At 37.4% G+C, this 16,736-nt stretch overlaps 1 protein-coding gene across 1 annotated transcript in view; it reads left to right on the top strand.

Annotated features, from left to right (window-relative positions):
* Positions 1–4,453: 4,453 nt before the first annotated feature.
* The window catches only part of lili (LMBR1-like protein lilipod), an 81,005-nt gene continuing 68,722 nt past the window's right edge, over positions 4,454–16,736 (top strand). Inside the window, exons 1-2 of the mRNA XM_089238807.1 lie at positions 4,454–4,682; positions 6,535–6,619. Of these exons, the coding sequence (XP_089094933.1) occupies positions 4,623–4,682; positions 6,535–6,619 (145 nt within the window). The 5' untranslated portion in view covers positions 4,454–4,622. The remainder of the gene's footprint in view (positions 4,683–6,534; positions 6,620–16,736) is intronic.

Genomic DNA, 16,736 nt, shown 5'->3' with positions numbered 1-16,736 from the left:
TCTGTTATTGACGCGGGGGGGGGGGGGCAATGCCCCATGCTGCCCCCCTTATCTCCTCCCACGTCCTTGGGACCCCGTTCACTGAAAACAATTGTATTATTGGCGAAGGCGGGTGGTGGAGGTGGACAGTCATCCTTCCCCTCTACTCGTTCACTATACAGTGATACCCTGACTCTCATCAGTAATTCTTTCCAAGCCTGACGACGTAAGTAGAGGTAAAAGTCAAGCAGTAATGCTGTCTTTCTGAACTCCCCCCCCCCCCGCACCTTTTGCCTTCTCTGAATATCTGTTCCCCTTGCCCTTTTCAGTTTCTTGCGTCCCTACTTAGGTGCAACATAGTATTGCTTCTGATGCCACCAGTACATCAGCTAAACTTTCTATACTCCTCTGGTTCGGGGATTGCGTGCAAATAAACTATTCTCTTCGTGCCTCTGATAGTAACCAATGATAACTAGGGATTAACATTTCCCGAGTTTTTTCTCAATTCCGGGACACAGCAGAAATCATTGAACCCCCATGTAAAATCCCATATCTTTTTTTAATAGAGTAGGATTAGTTCCGATTTTCAGCAGGTAAAAAGATAGCGGTATAAGGAAAAGTTTTCTATTGAAAAATCAACTTTACAAAATATCTGGGCTTGTCAATGCTAAAATAAGAGGCAAGAAATTGACAAGATATGTCATGATTGCCACCTAAAGGGTTAAATATACTGCATGTAATTAATTAATTTAATAATTTATCTATATTATAATACGACTAATTTTACTCAAAATTTATTGATTGAAACTTCTAAACTGCATGCTTCTAGTGATAAAAAGTTCTTAGGCATGTGTCTAATTCATGACAGAAGTGATATCTGGTTCAACCTTATTCTTCTTCCGGGATCCCTGGAAAATTCCCGGTTGCGTTTTAGTTGCAGGATCCCGGGAGAGAAATCTTAATGATGACAGAATCACGTGGAGCCACCGTGGGCAAATTTTGGCGGTAATGACAAATATTCGAGTGAAACCTCGATGATCCTTTCCCTAAAACACTGGTTTTCAACGTGTGTATACATACCCTTGATATCTTAACAGCACTTGAAAATTCAAGCATTTACCTTCTTCACTTCAAAATATGGAAAACCAGTGACAACACCAGCAGAAAACGAAACAAGCACAACTCCAACAACATAAATACGGTGGGAGAGGGGGGAAACACGTATACCCTCAAAACAACACACATTCCGCTATGTACTGATTAGATTCGTTAGAAATTCATCAGAGGAATGTGGACGAGGTGCGTGTATGGTCAAGTATACCTCTTAGTACTAGTACAGTATGTAGTAAGTATGGTTAAGTACATTATAGTTAAATATACTTAAGCACGTATGGTTAAGTACACTTCTAACTATCAGTAAGGAGAAACACACAGGCTCCAGGGCGGTGATCTGTATTGGGCTACCAGGTCAGATTTTTCGTGGGGCCCCTCTATAGTAAATTTATAGTGTAAAAAACAAAAAAATGATAAGTATGGTCCCGTTCCCCTGCGCTACTGAGGCATTGCGCTGCGCTGGAGCACTGTCAACCCTACCCTTGTGAAGGCCATCAGCTCAGCAAATATAACATCAGAGCTGGAACTAAGAGGGGGGGAAGTATTTGCCCCGGCTTGCAAATTTTATTGGAAATAAAAAACAATGTTTTAAAAAATCATTGAAATTTCACCGTGAAAGAGGCAGTAAAATTACCTCGCTAAAATGACCCTGACTGCATGACCCGGTGCATGCCTCCCATAAGGAGAAGACTGACAGAGCTCCTGTCTGGGTTCCGGGATGATTCTTATAATATATGTATATATATTTTTTTCAAACTATTTATAAATTCACTTTAGAAGGCCCCATAAAAAAATCTGGTCTGTGGTACTGCAGCAGGTGGGGCCATAGTCGTGGGTTGCACCGAGATAGTTATTCTTATAAGAAGAAAGTCGTGGGACAAATTTGTTTGGAAGACTTGTTAGCAAATGCATGTCATTTGAATTTGGAGCCCTCCCCCTTCCTCCTAAATTATGAAGCCCTGGCAGGGGCGGCTTGAAAAAAAATCTCAACCCGTGTGGAACCTATTTTTAGCACCCGCTGCCCTTCACCCTTCCCAATTTATCCCCATTCCAACACACAATTCCTAACAAAAAAAAATTTTAATTTTTTTCCCTATTTTCAACTCGGATTCGGCACCCTTCGCCAGAATTGAAAGTTAATGCAGCTTTACTGCAGCTCTCTTCATGCAGCTTTGCCCCCTCGCAGAGTAGACAGAAATGATTTTCTCTAATTTTATTTTGGTCAATGAACATTTGTTTCTTTGCCCTTTCAGCTCGAATTTGGCATCTCGCCTTAAAACGGACAGAAATATTTTTTCTAATTTTTTTGGTCAATAAAATTTTTTTTTTCGCCCTGCTATCTTGTATTCGGCACCCTCCTAGTGTGGCGCCTCGTTACGGATCGCACGGCCCAAGAGCAACACACCATCAATAGCTATAGATATAGGCGTATTTTAGATATGGGGGGTGTTGCCAGGGCTGCACCTAGAAACGAAAATTCACTTTGTCGCCCAGGTCATTATCCATTTTAGGGCCTGCCCCCTTAACATAGGCCCATTTCCATTGGAAATATTTGGAAGGTTCAGAACTATTTGGGTGGGGAGGGCTCAAACCTATAATATTTAAATAGGTTTTTGGAAATAGTGGCAAATGTTAGGGGAGGGGCGAGAGCACATGAGCTGAGTACAAGTTTACGCCTATGGCCCCGAGTGCAGAAGAAAACATTGGATCCAGTTTACGGGACCTTTCAGAAGTTGGGGCCTAGGGAGTGTGTCCGGTGCCCCCAGTGTGACATCCGCCTTTGCCCTGAGCACCGGGCTAATACCCCCACTTGCCCATGCAGCAATGAGACCCCAGACCATGGCCAACTTGATATCAGAGTGAGTCGAGTCCATCGAGCTTATATTATAATAATTACAAAGCTATTATAAGAAATAATTTAATACAGCTTTGATATAGTTATGTGACTTGACTTGTTTTACATCCTTTTGTACCAACCTATAATTATAACGTGACTTGAATGATTAATGTCCTCCCTATAATTACATACTGTACTAGTTATAATACCCGGCGCTGCACGGGTTTTCTTCAATGAGGCTTTTTGGATCACGTGATATCTCCCTCTTCCTTTGAGGGACACGCAAACCGTGTCTAAGTTAACCAATATGGCGACTTCCTGCGCGACTTCATGAAATAAACAAATCTAGATTTAAAGAAACGTAGAAATGAATATATATATATTTTCCCCCTTTTTTAAGGGTCGCTCAGTATTTCGATCCCCCCCCCCCCGAACTTCAAGTTATCCATCTGCCAGTTTCAGCTTCCAAAAATGCTTAATTAAAGCTGTGGAATTTTTTCGATGTACTTTTTACGGGCCCATAATTAATTTTAAAATATCTTACCCCACATGAATTTATGCAGTTTGAATATCAAAAGACAATACGGGGACATTAATTTTCATGCTTGAGAAGATATAAATAAAAAGTTGAAATCAATGTTATTGCATGAATATATCCAACTCAAAAGTAGGTCCAGCTAATTACTTCATATTTGATCTCCTGGGCGTATATCTCTAAGCGAACTCAATATTTTAAAAATCGAGAATTCAATACAATTTTTAAAATTATTGATGTGGCAGGAAACTTACAGTATTATAAATTTCCGCATTTATGCAGTAAAATCTGCAATTTTAACACTGATATCTATGGGGATCATCCTTTGCCTGACCTTCAAAGTGATGCTGATGATGATTCTGACGACTATTGAAAAAAAGCGGCAAACCATTTATAAATTATAAAAGCATAAACTGTTATACATATACGCTGGCAGCGTTAAAGAAGCGACAAACCATTGTAAAGGCATATACACGTCTGAATCGCATTGCTGAGGAACCATGGTAACCAAAGTAAATGTTCGGAAAGTGATTGTTGAGGTCGAGAAACCATTGTTGCCCGACAGTTTTTTTGCCCATTTGGGGCATTTGCCCTGCTCTGACAAACTTTTAAAGTAGCCTATCGTTCAAGTCGGGTCCCATTTGGTATATATGCAAAATTTGGCGACAGAAAATCAATTTTATATATATAGATTAAATGCACTGAGCTATAATTTTTCAGTGATTAAATGTAATTAATATAAGCTCGATGGTTGAGTCGGCTGTGCCCAGACTGATAAGAAAAAAGAAAAATTAGTTCCAGTTCAGTTTCTGATATATGTTACTTCACATCAGACTCCACTATCAACTAATAATTATTAATTTATTATTATTATCATTGTTGTAATCATCGTCATTATTATTATTATTATTTTAATGAAACGAAGTATAAAACAACTCTTTTCTTTTGATTTTGTTTCTCCGTCTGGGTGGAAGGATCTCGAATATTTTGAGTACACTTCTAGTGATTAGTGTCTCTATTCTGGCGCACAATCAACTATGATTTTCAGAGGATGGTCTAGTTAGATTTTGAACAAACTTCAAATAGATTGAATAATTGTTTTTTCTTGGCCAGATCGGCATGTTTTATGTTACATTGACAAAGCCTTCCACTTGAAAAATGTTGATAGCCACTGAAGATGCCGAACAAAAATTCTACAACCAGATTCGTGAATTTGTTGTAAGTAGTGATTCTCAACTTTAGTCTCATTAACGATCGATGTTTTCTATTGAATAGTGTAATATCGGCGATAGATGTCGATAATATGATTATAAAGCTGTTTGACAGTAGCTATGATTACTGCTGTTCCAGCCAAGACTCGAACCACATCCTTCAGATTGAAAAATGTTGAGAAAACTATTAGTGTCATTAGGCATTTTATATATAGTAAAAGTTTGTTGGCTAAGATTTCATAAGTTCAGTTGCGCCAAATTAAACGATTACTTTTATCGCGAACTGATTACCTGAGCCCTTTGACTTTCAAAATTTTTCATTGGTGACAATAATGTTTTTCAAGCCAACGTGCTATCCTTATTTATTTTAGCACTTTGTTCATTTTTTATCGTCACCAGCATCTTAGGTCTAAAAATCATGGGAACAGCTATATCAGGGGTGGCCAACCCGCAGCACGCCATGTTATCAGGTGTGACGCATGAAGGGTTTTTTTTTCAAAATTAAAGAAATTCTATTTTGTTTTTTAATCAAAAAAATTCTCTCCAACAATTTGGAACAATCCTTTTCCTATAAATGGTCTTGTAGGCTACCAAACCTATATTTAGTATGGTAGGCATTGTTAATGATAATAATTACAGTTTATTCAATGCGTTTCTGTTTGGATTTTCACCTTCGGGGCCATAGTTGGTGTACATCCCATACGTATGGTATTCGGGGACGTCTGCATAGGGGGGCGTGCATTTCATTTTATATCCATGAAATTCCTGGGGGGGAATCTTAACCCTCTTTCAAGGTATAATGAGGGGAAAGAGTCCCTACCAGCCGGAGCCCTCAGGTTCCCATGCCCAACACGGTGTGGATAAAATGAACTTCAAACAGCTTTGGTATAACCTTCCATTTCCCTTGGTAACTTTTTTCCGATGATAAGTTGCCAAGGCCAACATAACATAATGGCGCTGGGTTGCCATGTCTTGTAAAAACAGGATGTATGGTCTGCGAGTCAAAAATTTGTAGAGTGGCAAGCGCATCGAAAATAATCTTAATTGTGAATTGGCTTGGAAAAGGGATGGCCACTCCTGAGCTATAGTCTAATCCAAAGGTTTTTAGCAGCTGACTGAGATGCAAAGATATATTTTGGTAAGAGGTAAAATTTAACTGCCCTTGTGGGAAATGAATGCCCTTGTGGGAAATCGAACTTGTGTCCTCTGACTTGCCGGGTGAGCGTCATAGACCACTAGGCTACAAAGGCAACAAATATCTCAATCTTTCCTTCTCATCGCATGCTCGTATGGGTAGCAGAGAGTGACATCATCTTCGATAAGTGGCCATCTGGTGGCATTGTCAGCAATTGTGAGCTTTGGCCTGAATTAGGTCCGACCCCATCCATGTACAGTCCCATTCAGTGCACACAAGCTCCAAGGAAAGAGAGATGCACATCCAGGCATTAATCATCAAACAGACTATCTTTTGATTCTGTTCAAAACAGATTTCCATCTCTGTTTGTCTTGGACAGGTTTCACTTTACAATATATTTCTAGGCACACACACTTCCATACAATAGCAGCAACATAAAGAAAGATGAAACCGTATTATATAGACTCGTTGTTTTTGTCCTCACTTTGGTGGTTTGTAACTTGAGCCTCAATTCAAATTCATCTACCTAAGTAAATTGAAGTGTGCTATAGCTCACTGCATTTTTTTATTAAACTTGAGCATAAAAAAAACTTAAGTCTTAATAAATTTCTAATTTTAAAGAGCATTTGAATTTGTGAACTCGTTTTTTTTTTATTATATGTCATTTGTGCTCAAAAAAATACAATTTTTAAAAGAATTTTCATTAATTTTACTTTCTTTTCAGATACTCTTCTTGTTCTTCATTACTTTGCAGCTTTGCTCTTATGCAATCATTTCATTGTTCAAAGAAAGAACAGTATATGATATAAGTATGTTACAAGTTTATTTTAGTATGTTACATAAGTAAGTTTATCAAGTTTAATTTCAGTTGCTAATTGATAGTTCAAAACAAACAAAAACAAACTTGCTTAATTAATATAAGAATTCAAAAAAAGCTAGCATTTGCTCATACCAGTCAATTCTTACAAAATCTGTGAAAGACTAAAAATCCTGATAATATCACACAAGGGTTAATTTCAAAGTTTGAATAGATAAGGCAGAGTATAGCTGAGGAGGATGAAGTTTGTTCAAAAAGTATCTACCATAATTTTTCGTGCGTAAAGAGGCGTGGTTTGATGCACATATGTAAGCAATCCTAGCGCAACATGCTTGAATATTTTTCCTGCCTGTAGAAGATGGCAGTTGCTAGAAGACCATAGATGAATGAGGAAGTGTAAGTGAGCGCTGTCATATTTTTTTTTTGACAAAATGGTAGGAAAAACTTGAACACTGCTACTGCATTAAATTTTGTGGAAAGCTTGGTGATTCTTGAGTGGAAACAATCTGCAAGATTCAACAGATCTTCAGAGATGAAGAAATGGGCATCCCACTGATAAAGGAGTAGTACAACCGCTTCAAAGATGGCTGAACATCAACGGAGAGCACGTTCTGACCCTCAACATCCAGATATGAGATCATTATTGACCAAGTAAGGACTCTTGTGATGCAGGATCATCAAATCATGATTAGAGCACTTGTAGACAAGGTGAGCATTAGCATTAGATCTGTTCATTCCATTCTGACTGATGATTTGATCTTCAGGAGATGCAATGTCAGTCATGCTGACTGCCTTCTATTACTCCAGTCATGTGGTTTATCACGAGTACACACAACCATTACTAGGGAGTGCTACCAAGAGGTTCTATATTGCAATGGGCAGCTCCATCATGATTAATGCAATAGCATTCAAATTTTCCTGCCATTTTGTCAAAAACACTTTCACTTCCTCACTCATCGGCGGTCTGCCTGCGACTAGCAGCTTCTGCGGGCAGGAAATTTTTTTAGCATAGTATTATGCACTAATCAAAAACTTAAGCTCTAGGATTGCCTACATACGTGCACCAAGCCACGCTTCCCTAACTTCATCAGGCACGAAAAATTATGGTCGGATACTTTTTGAACAAACCACATACCCTTTTCTTCCATTTTTTACTGGATTAATAATCGACAATTACAAACGGTCAAAAGAAGTTTTTCCTTCCTCATTGCAGGAGGGGAAGCCAAAGTCAAAACAGAATGCTTGAATGGTACTTAACATCCTATTTTATTTATAAAGGTTTTATTTATAAAGATGAAGAAAGAAAATCTCTCGACTACACCAAAGATTAGCCATACAGAGTTACCAACTGCTACAGATCTTCATAGTTTCTACGGATGACCACTATAAACTACGGAGCTACAAGAGACACTCTCAATACTACGGAAATCGGTTTAAAAAAGATAGGGTCTTTGAGTTTCTTAAGGTGTTTTACTTATTATTATTATTCTTATTTTTTTTATTGCATCGATCTTTATACCACAACGATTAATTCATATACACATGTGAGAGAGTTAGAAGACTAACTCGGAGCGATCTGTTTTAGTCTGTGCATGGAAGGAAATCTTTAAAGCCACGTATAAACCCGCCACTCAACTCGATGCCCAAATGAGCAAAAACCTTGTTTTCCATCAAAACTGCCCCACGCTGTGGTCTGAAAACAGGTTTTTGAATGGTTCAGCACTGACGGTTGGGACCCGGCTTCATTTTCATAGTGTATGGTCAAGCTCGCTGAACTTGTGTCGGAAAGAATGTTTCGTCGTAGGTGGCGTAGGAGCCCTGATACAAAGAAAACAGGGAGGGGGTCTAGGATTTCTAGACGTCCATATATACGACCCACAAGAAGTATGCAGGTTGGGATTGTATTGAATATTTGTGAATTATTTAGGGCGACCTCGGAAAGTTTTTTCGGTAGGTGGCTCATGTGGTCTGAACCTTCTAGTCAAGTGCCAATTATGTGTTGTATTTTATGAATTTTCAATTAAAATTTCAAAATCAAAATTGCATTTTTGAGTGATTATTTTCTTGTACTATGATTATGTTGTCCTAAGCGGGTACCCCCCCCCCCATGACAAATCTGAACATTTATTACTACTGACAAGCTCTAAGCCAGTGGTGGCATGTCTGGCCATATCATTCATGAATGATATTTTTCGAATCCCTAAGGATTCGAAAAATTCTGATTGTTGGTGTTCTAAATCACACACTTTTCTACATTGAACTGCATAACCTCATTGTTCAGCTCAAGATGCATTCGTCATTCCCAGTGCTGCCTTAATGCATGGGTCCAACCGGGTCTCAAAAAAAAAATTAAAATAAAAAGTTTAAAGGTAAAGGTTAAAATTTTGAGAGCAAGCATATGCAAATTGATGGACACGCCTTTCTAGCCAGGTAAGATGCCTCAGAAAAATCACTTTGTCCAGAACACATGATGCTCTTAAGATGGCCCTGCACATCCCATAGAATTTTTATCAATTTGATATCGTCAGCAAACCTATCAATGAATCCATTCATTCCGAATCCGAAGTAATCTATAAATATCGTAAAGAGCACTGGCCCTGACACACTTCCCTGATTTACTCTATTGGCAAAATCTGTCTAATGAGAAGATATTTCACTTATTACACTTTGTGACCATCTGTTCAACCAAAATAATTTTCTTCTGCTTCTTATATCATGCAACTACTGCAACAGTTCACTCTGCCAATTGCCATTGTGCCAAATTGCAACAAAATATTTCATTTGGTGAATAAATAAATGATCTAATTCGCCAAATAGAGTGCCCGTTTGTCTTCTTGATGGTCAAATTTGCCATTTGACGCATGTATTAAAATTTGGAAGTGAAATTTTGTTCGCCAATCGTGAACAATGTTCAACAACATTTGGTGCAGTTCCAGAGGAGGGTGGGAGGTGGACAGAGGCAATCAACCTCAACTGGAATCGTGCCTAGCTAGTCACAATCTCAAGAGTCTACATGCAAAAAACAACCTATTGTTTGTAGGACTGGTTCTGGATATTTTTCAAGTGTAAATGAATAATATATTGATGATAAAAAAAATCGCCCCCCCCCCACTTCAGTTGACTCCCTAAAAAATTGGCCCCTTTCAGTTGGCACAAAGTTAAAAAATTAAAGTAAATGTGATTCTGATTCATATAAATATAATCCTTGCAGAGCGATTTCTAGCTGGAATCATTTTCCTTGCCTGATGTTCCACAACTCTAGTCTCTCACCATTTAGCTGCTATATATTTTGCACCTGACTGTAGGAGCTGAGTCAGATTTGTGTTGGTGATAGATAGGTGTGCCATCTTCAAATTGCCAATGTGTGGATTTGCAATTTATTATATACAGTCGGACCCCATTGTAGCACCAACCCACTTTTCACCACAAATGTTCAGTGAACAAATCTTCCATATAAGGATTACAATGTAAAAAACCAGTTTTAACACCAACTCATTATAATGCCAACTTCTGTTTGGATGTATAGCCACTAGAAATATCAGGCCGATGCATGCGCCATCTTGTACCTTTTCGTAGCGATGTTCAATGTTATCCTACAGATCTCACACACACACACACAATGAATGACCAAAAGTGTGATACCTAGATAGTGTGTGGAAGCTCTCTCCAAATTCTTCCTTTTTCTATTATTATTAGAGTGTTTTGAGTCCTTTTTTTTTGTAATTTTTTTGCAAAATAACTGCAAAAATGCCTTGTTGTTGAGCTCTGAAAAGTTCAAATTCCAATAAAATAAGATTCCAGCACGATAAATATTGATGCAAGAAATGGATCGTGAACTGCATTAGCACCAAGTTCTCACTGAGAAACGGAACTTGCCCGTGAGAAGTAAGTGAAATTTTTTATTATTTTGTGAATTCAATTTTTTCAAAATCATATTTGTGATACTGTTTTTAAATAAGAACTAAATACCAAACTATAGTATATACACTCATGTCCATAAATTAAGGATAATGCCAGCTCCGGCAAATAAAGGTTCAGAAACAAAACAAACGTTACTTATTCATAAAGCCCATTTATTAAACGAAAGATAAAGACAAAAACGATGATGTATGTATGATACCATTCATAAAAACTATGATTTTTGCTCCCTGGAGCAATTGTGAAAAATATCTCCTTTACAAAAACTTACTATTACATGGTTGGTATGATGGTTAATACATTGTATGTCTCCCATGCGATGAAATACAGTCCGTACAACACCTAGGCATGCTTAGTATCAAATTATCGATCTGATCTTGGAGAAGATCACTCCACTCAGCAAGCAATGCTCTCCGAAGTTCCGGTACACATGTAGGAGGTGGTTGACGGGCTGCCACTCGTTGGCCAAACATGTCCCACACATGCTCTATCGGATTCAAGTCAGGTGAGAATGCTGGCCATTTCATACTGGGTTATATCCTCAGATTCAAGGCATTCGTTTACTATGTTTGCTCAGTCAGGACGGGCGTTGCCATCCATAAACACAAATTCTGCGCCCATGGCACCCCTAAACAAACGTACATGTTGTTCCAGAATGTTGTCCCGATAAATTTGGGCTTTCATGGTTCCGGTTTGAACATGCAGATCTGTTCTGGAACCCAGTATAATTCCACCCCAAACGAGCAATGCTGCACCACCGTAACGGTGTCGTTCAATGATGTTGTCTTGGTGGTAACGGGTACCTGGCGTTCTCCATATGAAAGTCCGACGTGAATCAGACTGCAAGCTAAACCTGGACTCGTCGGAAAACATCACACAAGCCCACTGTGACGATGTCCACATTGCATGTTCTCTACTCTAGGCTAATCGCTGCCGACAGTGAGTTGGCGTGAGCGGAACACATCTGACAGGCCTGCGAGAATATAGACCAATATCTCCCAAACGTCTGTACACGGTTTGCCTTGAAACTGTGGTACCTGTGGCTGCAGATAGCTGATGAGACAGGTCGGATGCTGTGCTCCGTCTGCTTCTTTTGGCAGTTACTGCCAAATACCGGTCTTCATTCGGCATTGTAACTCAGGGGCGACCTGTACTGTAACGTCTACTGACATTTCCGTTATCTTGGAATCGTTGCCAAAGCCTAGAGATGACACTTTGGGCAGTTCCAAGTTCCTCGGATACTTCCATCTGAGTACGCCCACATTCGAGGCGGCCGATAATTCTACCACGTAAAAAATCATCCACATGTGTCTTCTGTGTCATAACTATTCGCTTATGGCACTGAGTGCCTTACAGAACTCGTGTGAACAATTTTACTTCTTTGCCACCATTCCTTATATACCCCCCCCCCTTACACTCTCATCATTGTGACGTACTATCGGCATCATCTGGTGGCTTCCTGAAATTTGCATATCATTCTTGCAGATGTGTGTGATAATCCTACAGGTGAAATTTTTACTTTAGATTTCGATTTCCGTGTGATTCTGAATTATCCTTAATTTATGGACATGAGTGTATATTATATATCAATACTCTTTTTTTTTCTGATTCACTTCACAACTCCAATCAATCCTGTCTTTTTCTCTAAAGCTGGTCTTCTGTGAATCTTTAAAAAAAACTAAAATCCCACTCTACTGGTTCTGATGGGATCCGTAGCCACATCCTCAAATTTTGCACAGGTGAAATTTCTAACTACCTCCTTATTATTTTCAACATTTCACTAAATGTATCTAATCTACTCTCTGATTTAATAAGATAATACCCATCCATAAATTAAGTTCACTATCCCATCCCCTTAATTTCAGACCCATCGCAATCACCTCCACATGCTGCAAGCTTTTCAACACATAATTGCCAAAGAAATCTGTACCCATCTTGACTCGATTAACTTTTTCTTCCCTAACCAGCATGGCTTTAGATTTTTATCTGCATCTACCCAGTTAACTCTTTTCATACATGATCTAATGAGCACCATTGACAAAAAACTCTAATCCAATATTATTTTCCTAGATTTTTCCAAAGTATTTGGCTGGGTGCTCCATAATAAACTTTTACTGAAACTGTCAACCCTTAACCCATGTACTCAACTGCTTAAATGTGTGGAAACCTTCCTCATTGACCATAGCCAGTTTGTCTCATTCAAGGGCCAGAACTCCCCATTTCTTCTTATGTCTGGCATGCCCCAGGGTTCTGTCCTCTTGCCTTTACTATTTTTGATTTATGTCAAATCTAACTCCATTAATTGCTGTATCAGACTCTTTGCAGATGATTGTACCATGTACCAAACAGTTTCCATTACATCCAAACAATAATCTCTTCAACACAACCTTAACATTATTTCTGAATAGTGCTCAACCTGGGATTTGCCCTCCAACTCCTCAAAAACAGTTTTTATGAGAGTTACCCATAAAAGAATTTCCCTGGATTTCCCATATTCAATCAACAATTCTTTTGTCTCTGAGGTTTCCCATTATAAGTGCCTGGGCATTATAATCTCTGCGGATCTCAGCTGGAATCTTCACGTTGATTATATTTTCCCGCAAATGTCTCCAAAAACTTTTTTTCTTCGTAGCAACCTGAAAAACTCCACCCATCATGTTCGTCACTTGTGCTTCCAGACATATATCCTCCCTTTTCTCTCCTATGCCTGTGAAACTTGTGACCCCAATATGCAAACCAACATAGGCAAATTAGAATCTATTCAAAATAAGTCCACACGCTTCATTTCTGACTGATGTTCTTCCTCTGTTTCAATTTCAGAATTCAAGTACCAACTCAATATCTAACCGCTTAGCTCTCTTAGACTTATCTCTCGTTTAACTTTTATTTTCAAAATCCTATATGGTTTTTAATATCGACACTTCCAACATTCTAATTAAAACCCTCACATTTTTTTGTTAGATTTAACCATCCCTAAAAATTGCAACCCATCTTTGCTTCTTCAGATTGTCGTAAATTTAGTTTCTTCCCAAAAACCATTACCGACTGGAACAACCTCCCACCAAATATTTTAGATTGTACTTCGATTTCCAAATTTTCTTGTAACATCAATCATCATTTTTTTCGTATTTAATAACCACATCCTCTTGTATAGGCCTTAGCCAAGCAATATTGAATGAATAAATGAATGAAAAAAATTGAAATATAATCGGTAGGAAATAGCAGATGACATTTGGCGGCATAATTTTGTGTTGTGTTTAGGCCAGGATTCGTGCTGCCAATCGCCATTGCGCGAAATCTTAACAAAATATTTCATTTTGGGAATAAATAAAAAATTGAATTCACCAAATCGTGAGTGTCCATTTGGCCTCTTGATGGTTGAATCGCCCATTTGACGCAGTTGTTTTGGAATTTGCATTTTATGATGTGTCAATTTAGCTTAGGTTCTCTCTCATTTGGTTAAACCTTTTTCCCATCTGATTAGCCAAATTGCTAAAATTGATAAAAGGTCGGAAAACCCTGGTTTAGGCATAAGAATTATGGCAATGTTAAAATACAAAATCATTTTCCTTTTATATTCCGTTTGATTTAGGAGAAATGATGCATAATACCTAGAGAATTTCTGACTAACAGAGCTAGCTGAATCTCGAATTAATTATGAATTAGTCTTGAAACATTTCTGATCGCTCACGTATTCTGTTCCAAGTTTGGGGAGTTATTACTATATAGTAGCAACCTATCGCTATTTTATTGAAAGAATCTTAATTTATTTTATGTATTGAGGGAAAATAACATGTTTAAATTACAAATATTTTTATTTTATTATTTTTAAGTAACACCGCAAGGTGAATTCAAATTAATTTAATATCAGCTCTTGAATCTTGCTTGATTTCTTTTCTGAGCTTTGCCGATTTGGTGACTTATCGTGTTTAGACTAGGAGTAATTGGCTCAAAAATTGAATCTTCATTAAAAATCCAATTTAGTGGAATTAAAAATCAATATAATAGACGTAGAATTCAAATTTTTTTTATTTCTTTCCCTTAGTTTTTTTTTTACAACAGGCAACAAAATTATATGTTTATTAGTGATCATTAATTTGTGGCCACAAATTTAATATTAACCTTTTTAGGAACATCAGTTTTGATAATTAGAAAAAAAAATTCCAAACATAATTTAGAAAACAAAAACTTCATACATTTCTGTACTTATGTCATAAATTTAATTTTTTAAATCACCCATTTTTGAGGAAGAATGAAATTTAATTTTTTGTTTGTTTTTTGAATGTTATTTCTATGGACATGAGTGGGTCCAGAAACCGTACAGGAAAATTTTTTTTTCGTGAATTTTTTTATTGATATTTTTGAATTGAAGGATCAGGAGGGGAAATAAAAGGAAAAAATATTAAAAATCAATATAAATCTGAATTCAGCCATTCAGCATAATAAAGACTAGCGAAAAAAACAATTTTATTGTTTTGTTCTACACTGCACATACTCAAGAAGCAAGGCAAGGGAGAGAAAGAGGCCAATCACTGAGATGCTGGAGTTGAACAAACATATTTGTTTTTACCTAGATCTGCTGATTGGTCAGTTTCTCACTTTTTCTCTTTCCCTCTTCTGCAGAGGGATCATCATCATCATCACACCCTTACATGTCAGAACCTCTCCAGCCATTTTCTCTATCCTCCTCTTCTTTTACTATGTGCAGACATCCCTTCCTCCACCCTATGCAGTTTTTCGTCCTAGTTGCAATTTCTTCTAGTTACAACTCGTACCTCTTCACTTCACTATAAGTTCACCCATAGGCATTGGTATATTTACAGTGAATGACCGAAAGAGTGACCTAAAGGGTGTGTGAGCATCTGAATGGTCAAAAGAGTGACCTAAAGCATGAGCAAGCATGTAATTTATCAAAAGAGTGACCTAGAGATCGTGTTAGTATGAAAGTGACCTAGAGAGCAAAGAACCAAGTCAATAAGTGGCCAAAAGAATGACTTAGAGCATGTGCAAGCATGCTAGTTACCATTAGAATACACAAGCATGGGAGTGACTAAGAGGATACGCAAGCATGGGAGTGACTAAGAGGGTACGCAAGCATGTGGATGACCAAGAGGGTATGCAAGCATGCGAGTGAGTATGCAAGCATGTGAGTGACTAAAAAGACGAACATATTTACAGGAGAAGTGGCCAAGCAGGTTCAAATTCAAAGAATGGATTGTCTGCAAAGTTCATGCAGCCCACATGTCGCAAAACCATAAAGATGCCTCTGCTCTTAGGGCAGCCCCTGAAAAAAGGGTATGCCTAATCAAACATGCATAAACTTTTAATTATTGGACCTATATTGAACTATTTTAAGAAATACACACAGATAGCTCTGGAATACTCTAGGGTCTGGTACTTAAAATACAAAAAAAAAGCATTGATGTGATGGAACTGCCAGTCTTTATATGCTTAAGAAAAGCTTGTTTTTTCTTTTGCTCATCATTTCTTATTTGTTCACTTTAGAAAGGGGAAGAGAAAACTTGGTTGGCTGGCCATTGACTACATACAAATATATATATATATGTATTCACGTTAAAATCAATCCAAGTGTATTGTTTTCATGAATATTTGTTAGAATATAGTTATACTTTTATACCTTTATTTAGAAGTTTCAAAGATTAGTTTATTAGTGGCCTATTATGACGGTTTTGGATGAGTAATTATGGATATTTAATGTTCATGCATGCACAATTTTTTTGCCATAATTTTTGTTTTAATATTCATTTACAGTTTTTTGGCTTTTTTGTGGCTCATCCAAAGTGTTGGTTTTAAATACAGTATATTATACTTTTATTTCATTTCATTTTTCTTTTCAGATGAATTCACAACTCGATGATCTGTTAAAGATTTTTCTGTAATTTTAAATTTAAAGGTCAAATCCTCATGCTGCAGCTTAGTTGTTGAATACATTGTATCTAAATATATGTACTGTTATGAATATGATAACTGTAAAGGCTTGCTTCCACATGAGTTATGTATATTATGTTTGCATAATTTGTAAAAAAAAAAAAAAAATTATATATATATGTATATATTTCTTTAAATAATTGAGCCTATGTGTTTGTTTGTGTTATTCAGCATGTGAAGTATATTGAAGAAAATTCTAGTGAAATGACAGAATCAAATAAGCTAAAATTATTGTGAACTGG

Source organism: Pholcus phalangioides, unplaced genomic scaffold, assembly GCF_987345545.1.
Source record: "Pholcus phalangioides strain wild (caught in Gottingen) unplaced genomic scaffold, Ppha-v1.0 ptg000011l_1, whole genome shotgun sequence".
NCBI lineage: Eukaryota > Metazoa > Arthropoda > Arachnida > Araneae > Pholcidae > Pholcus > Pholcus phalangioides.
The sequence above is the reverse complement of the archived record's forward strand: the minus strand, read 5'-3'. Positions and strand labels throughout refer to the sequence as shown.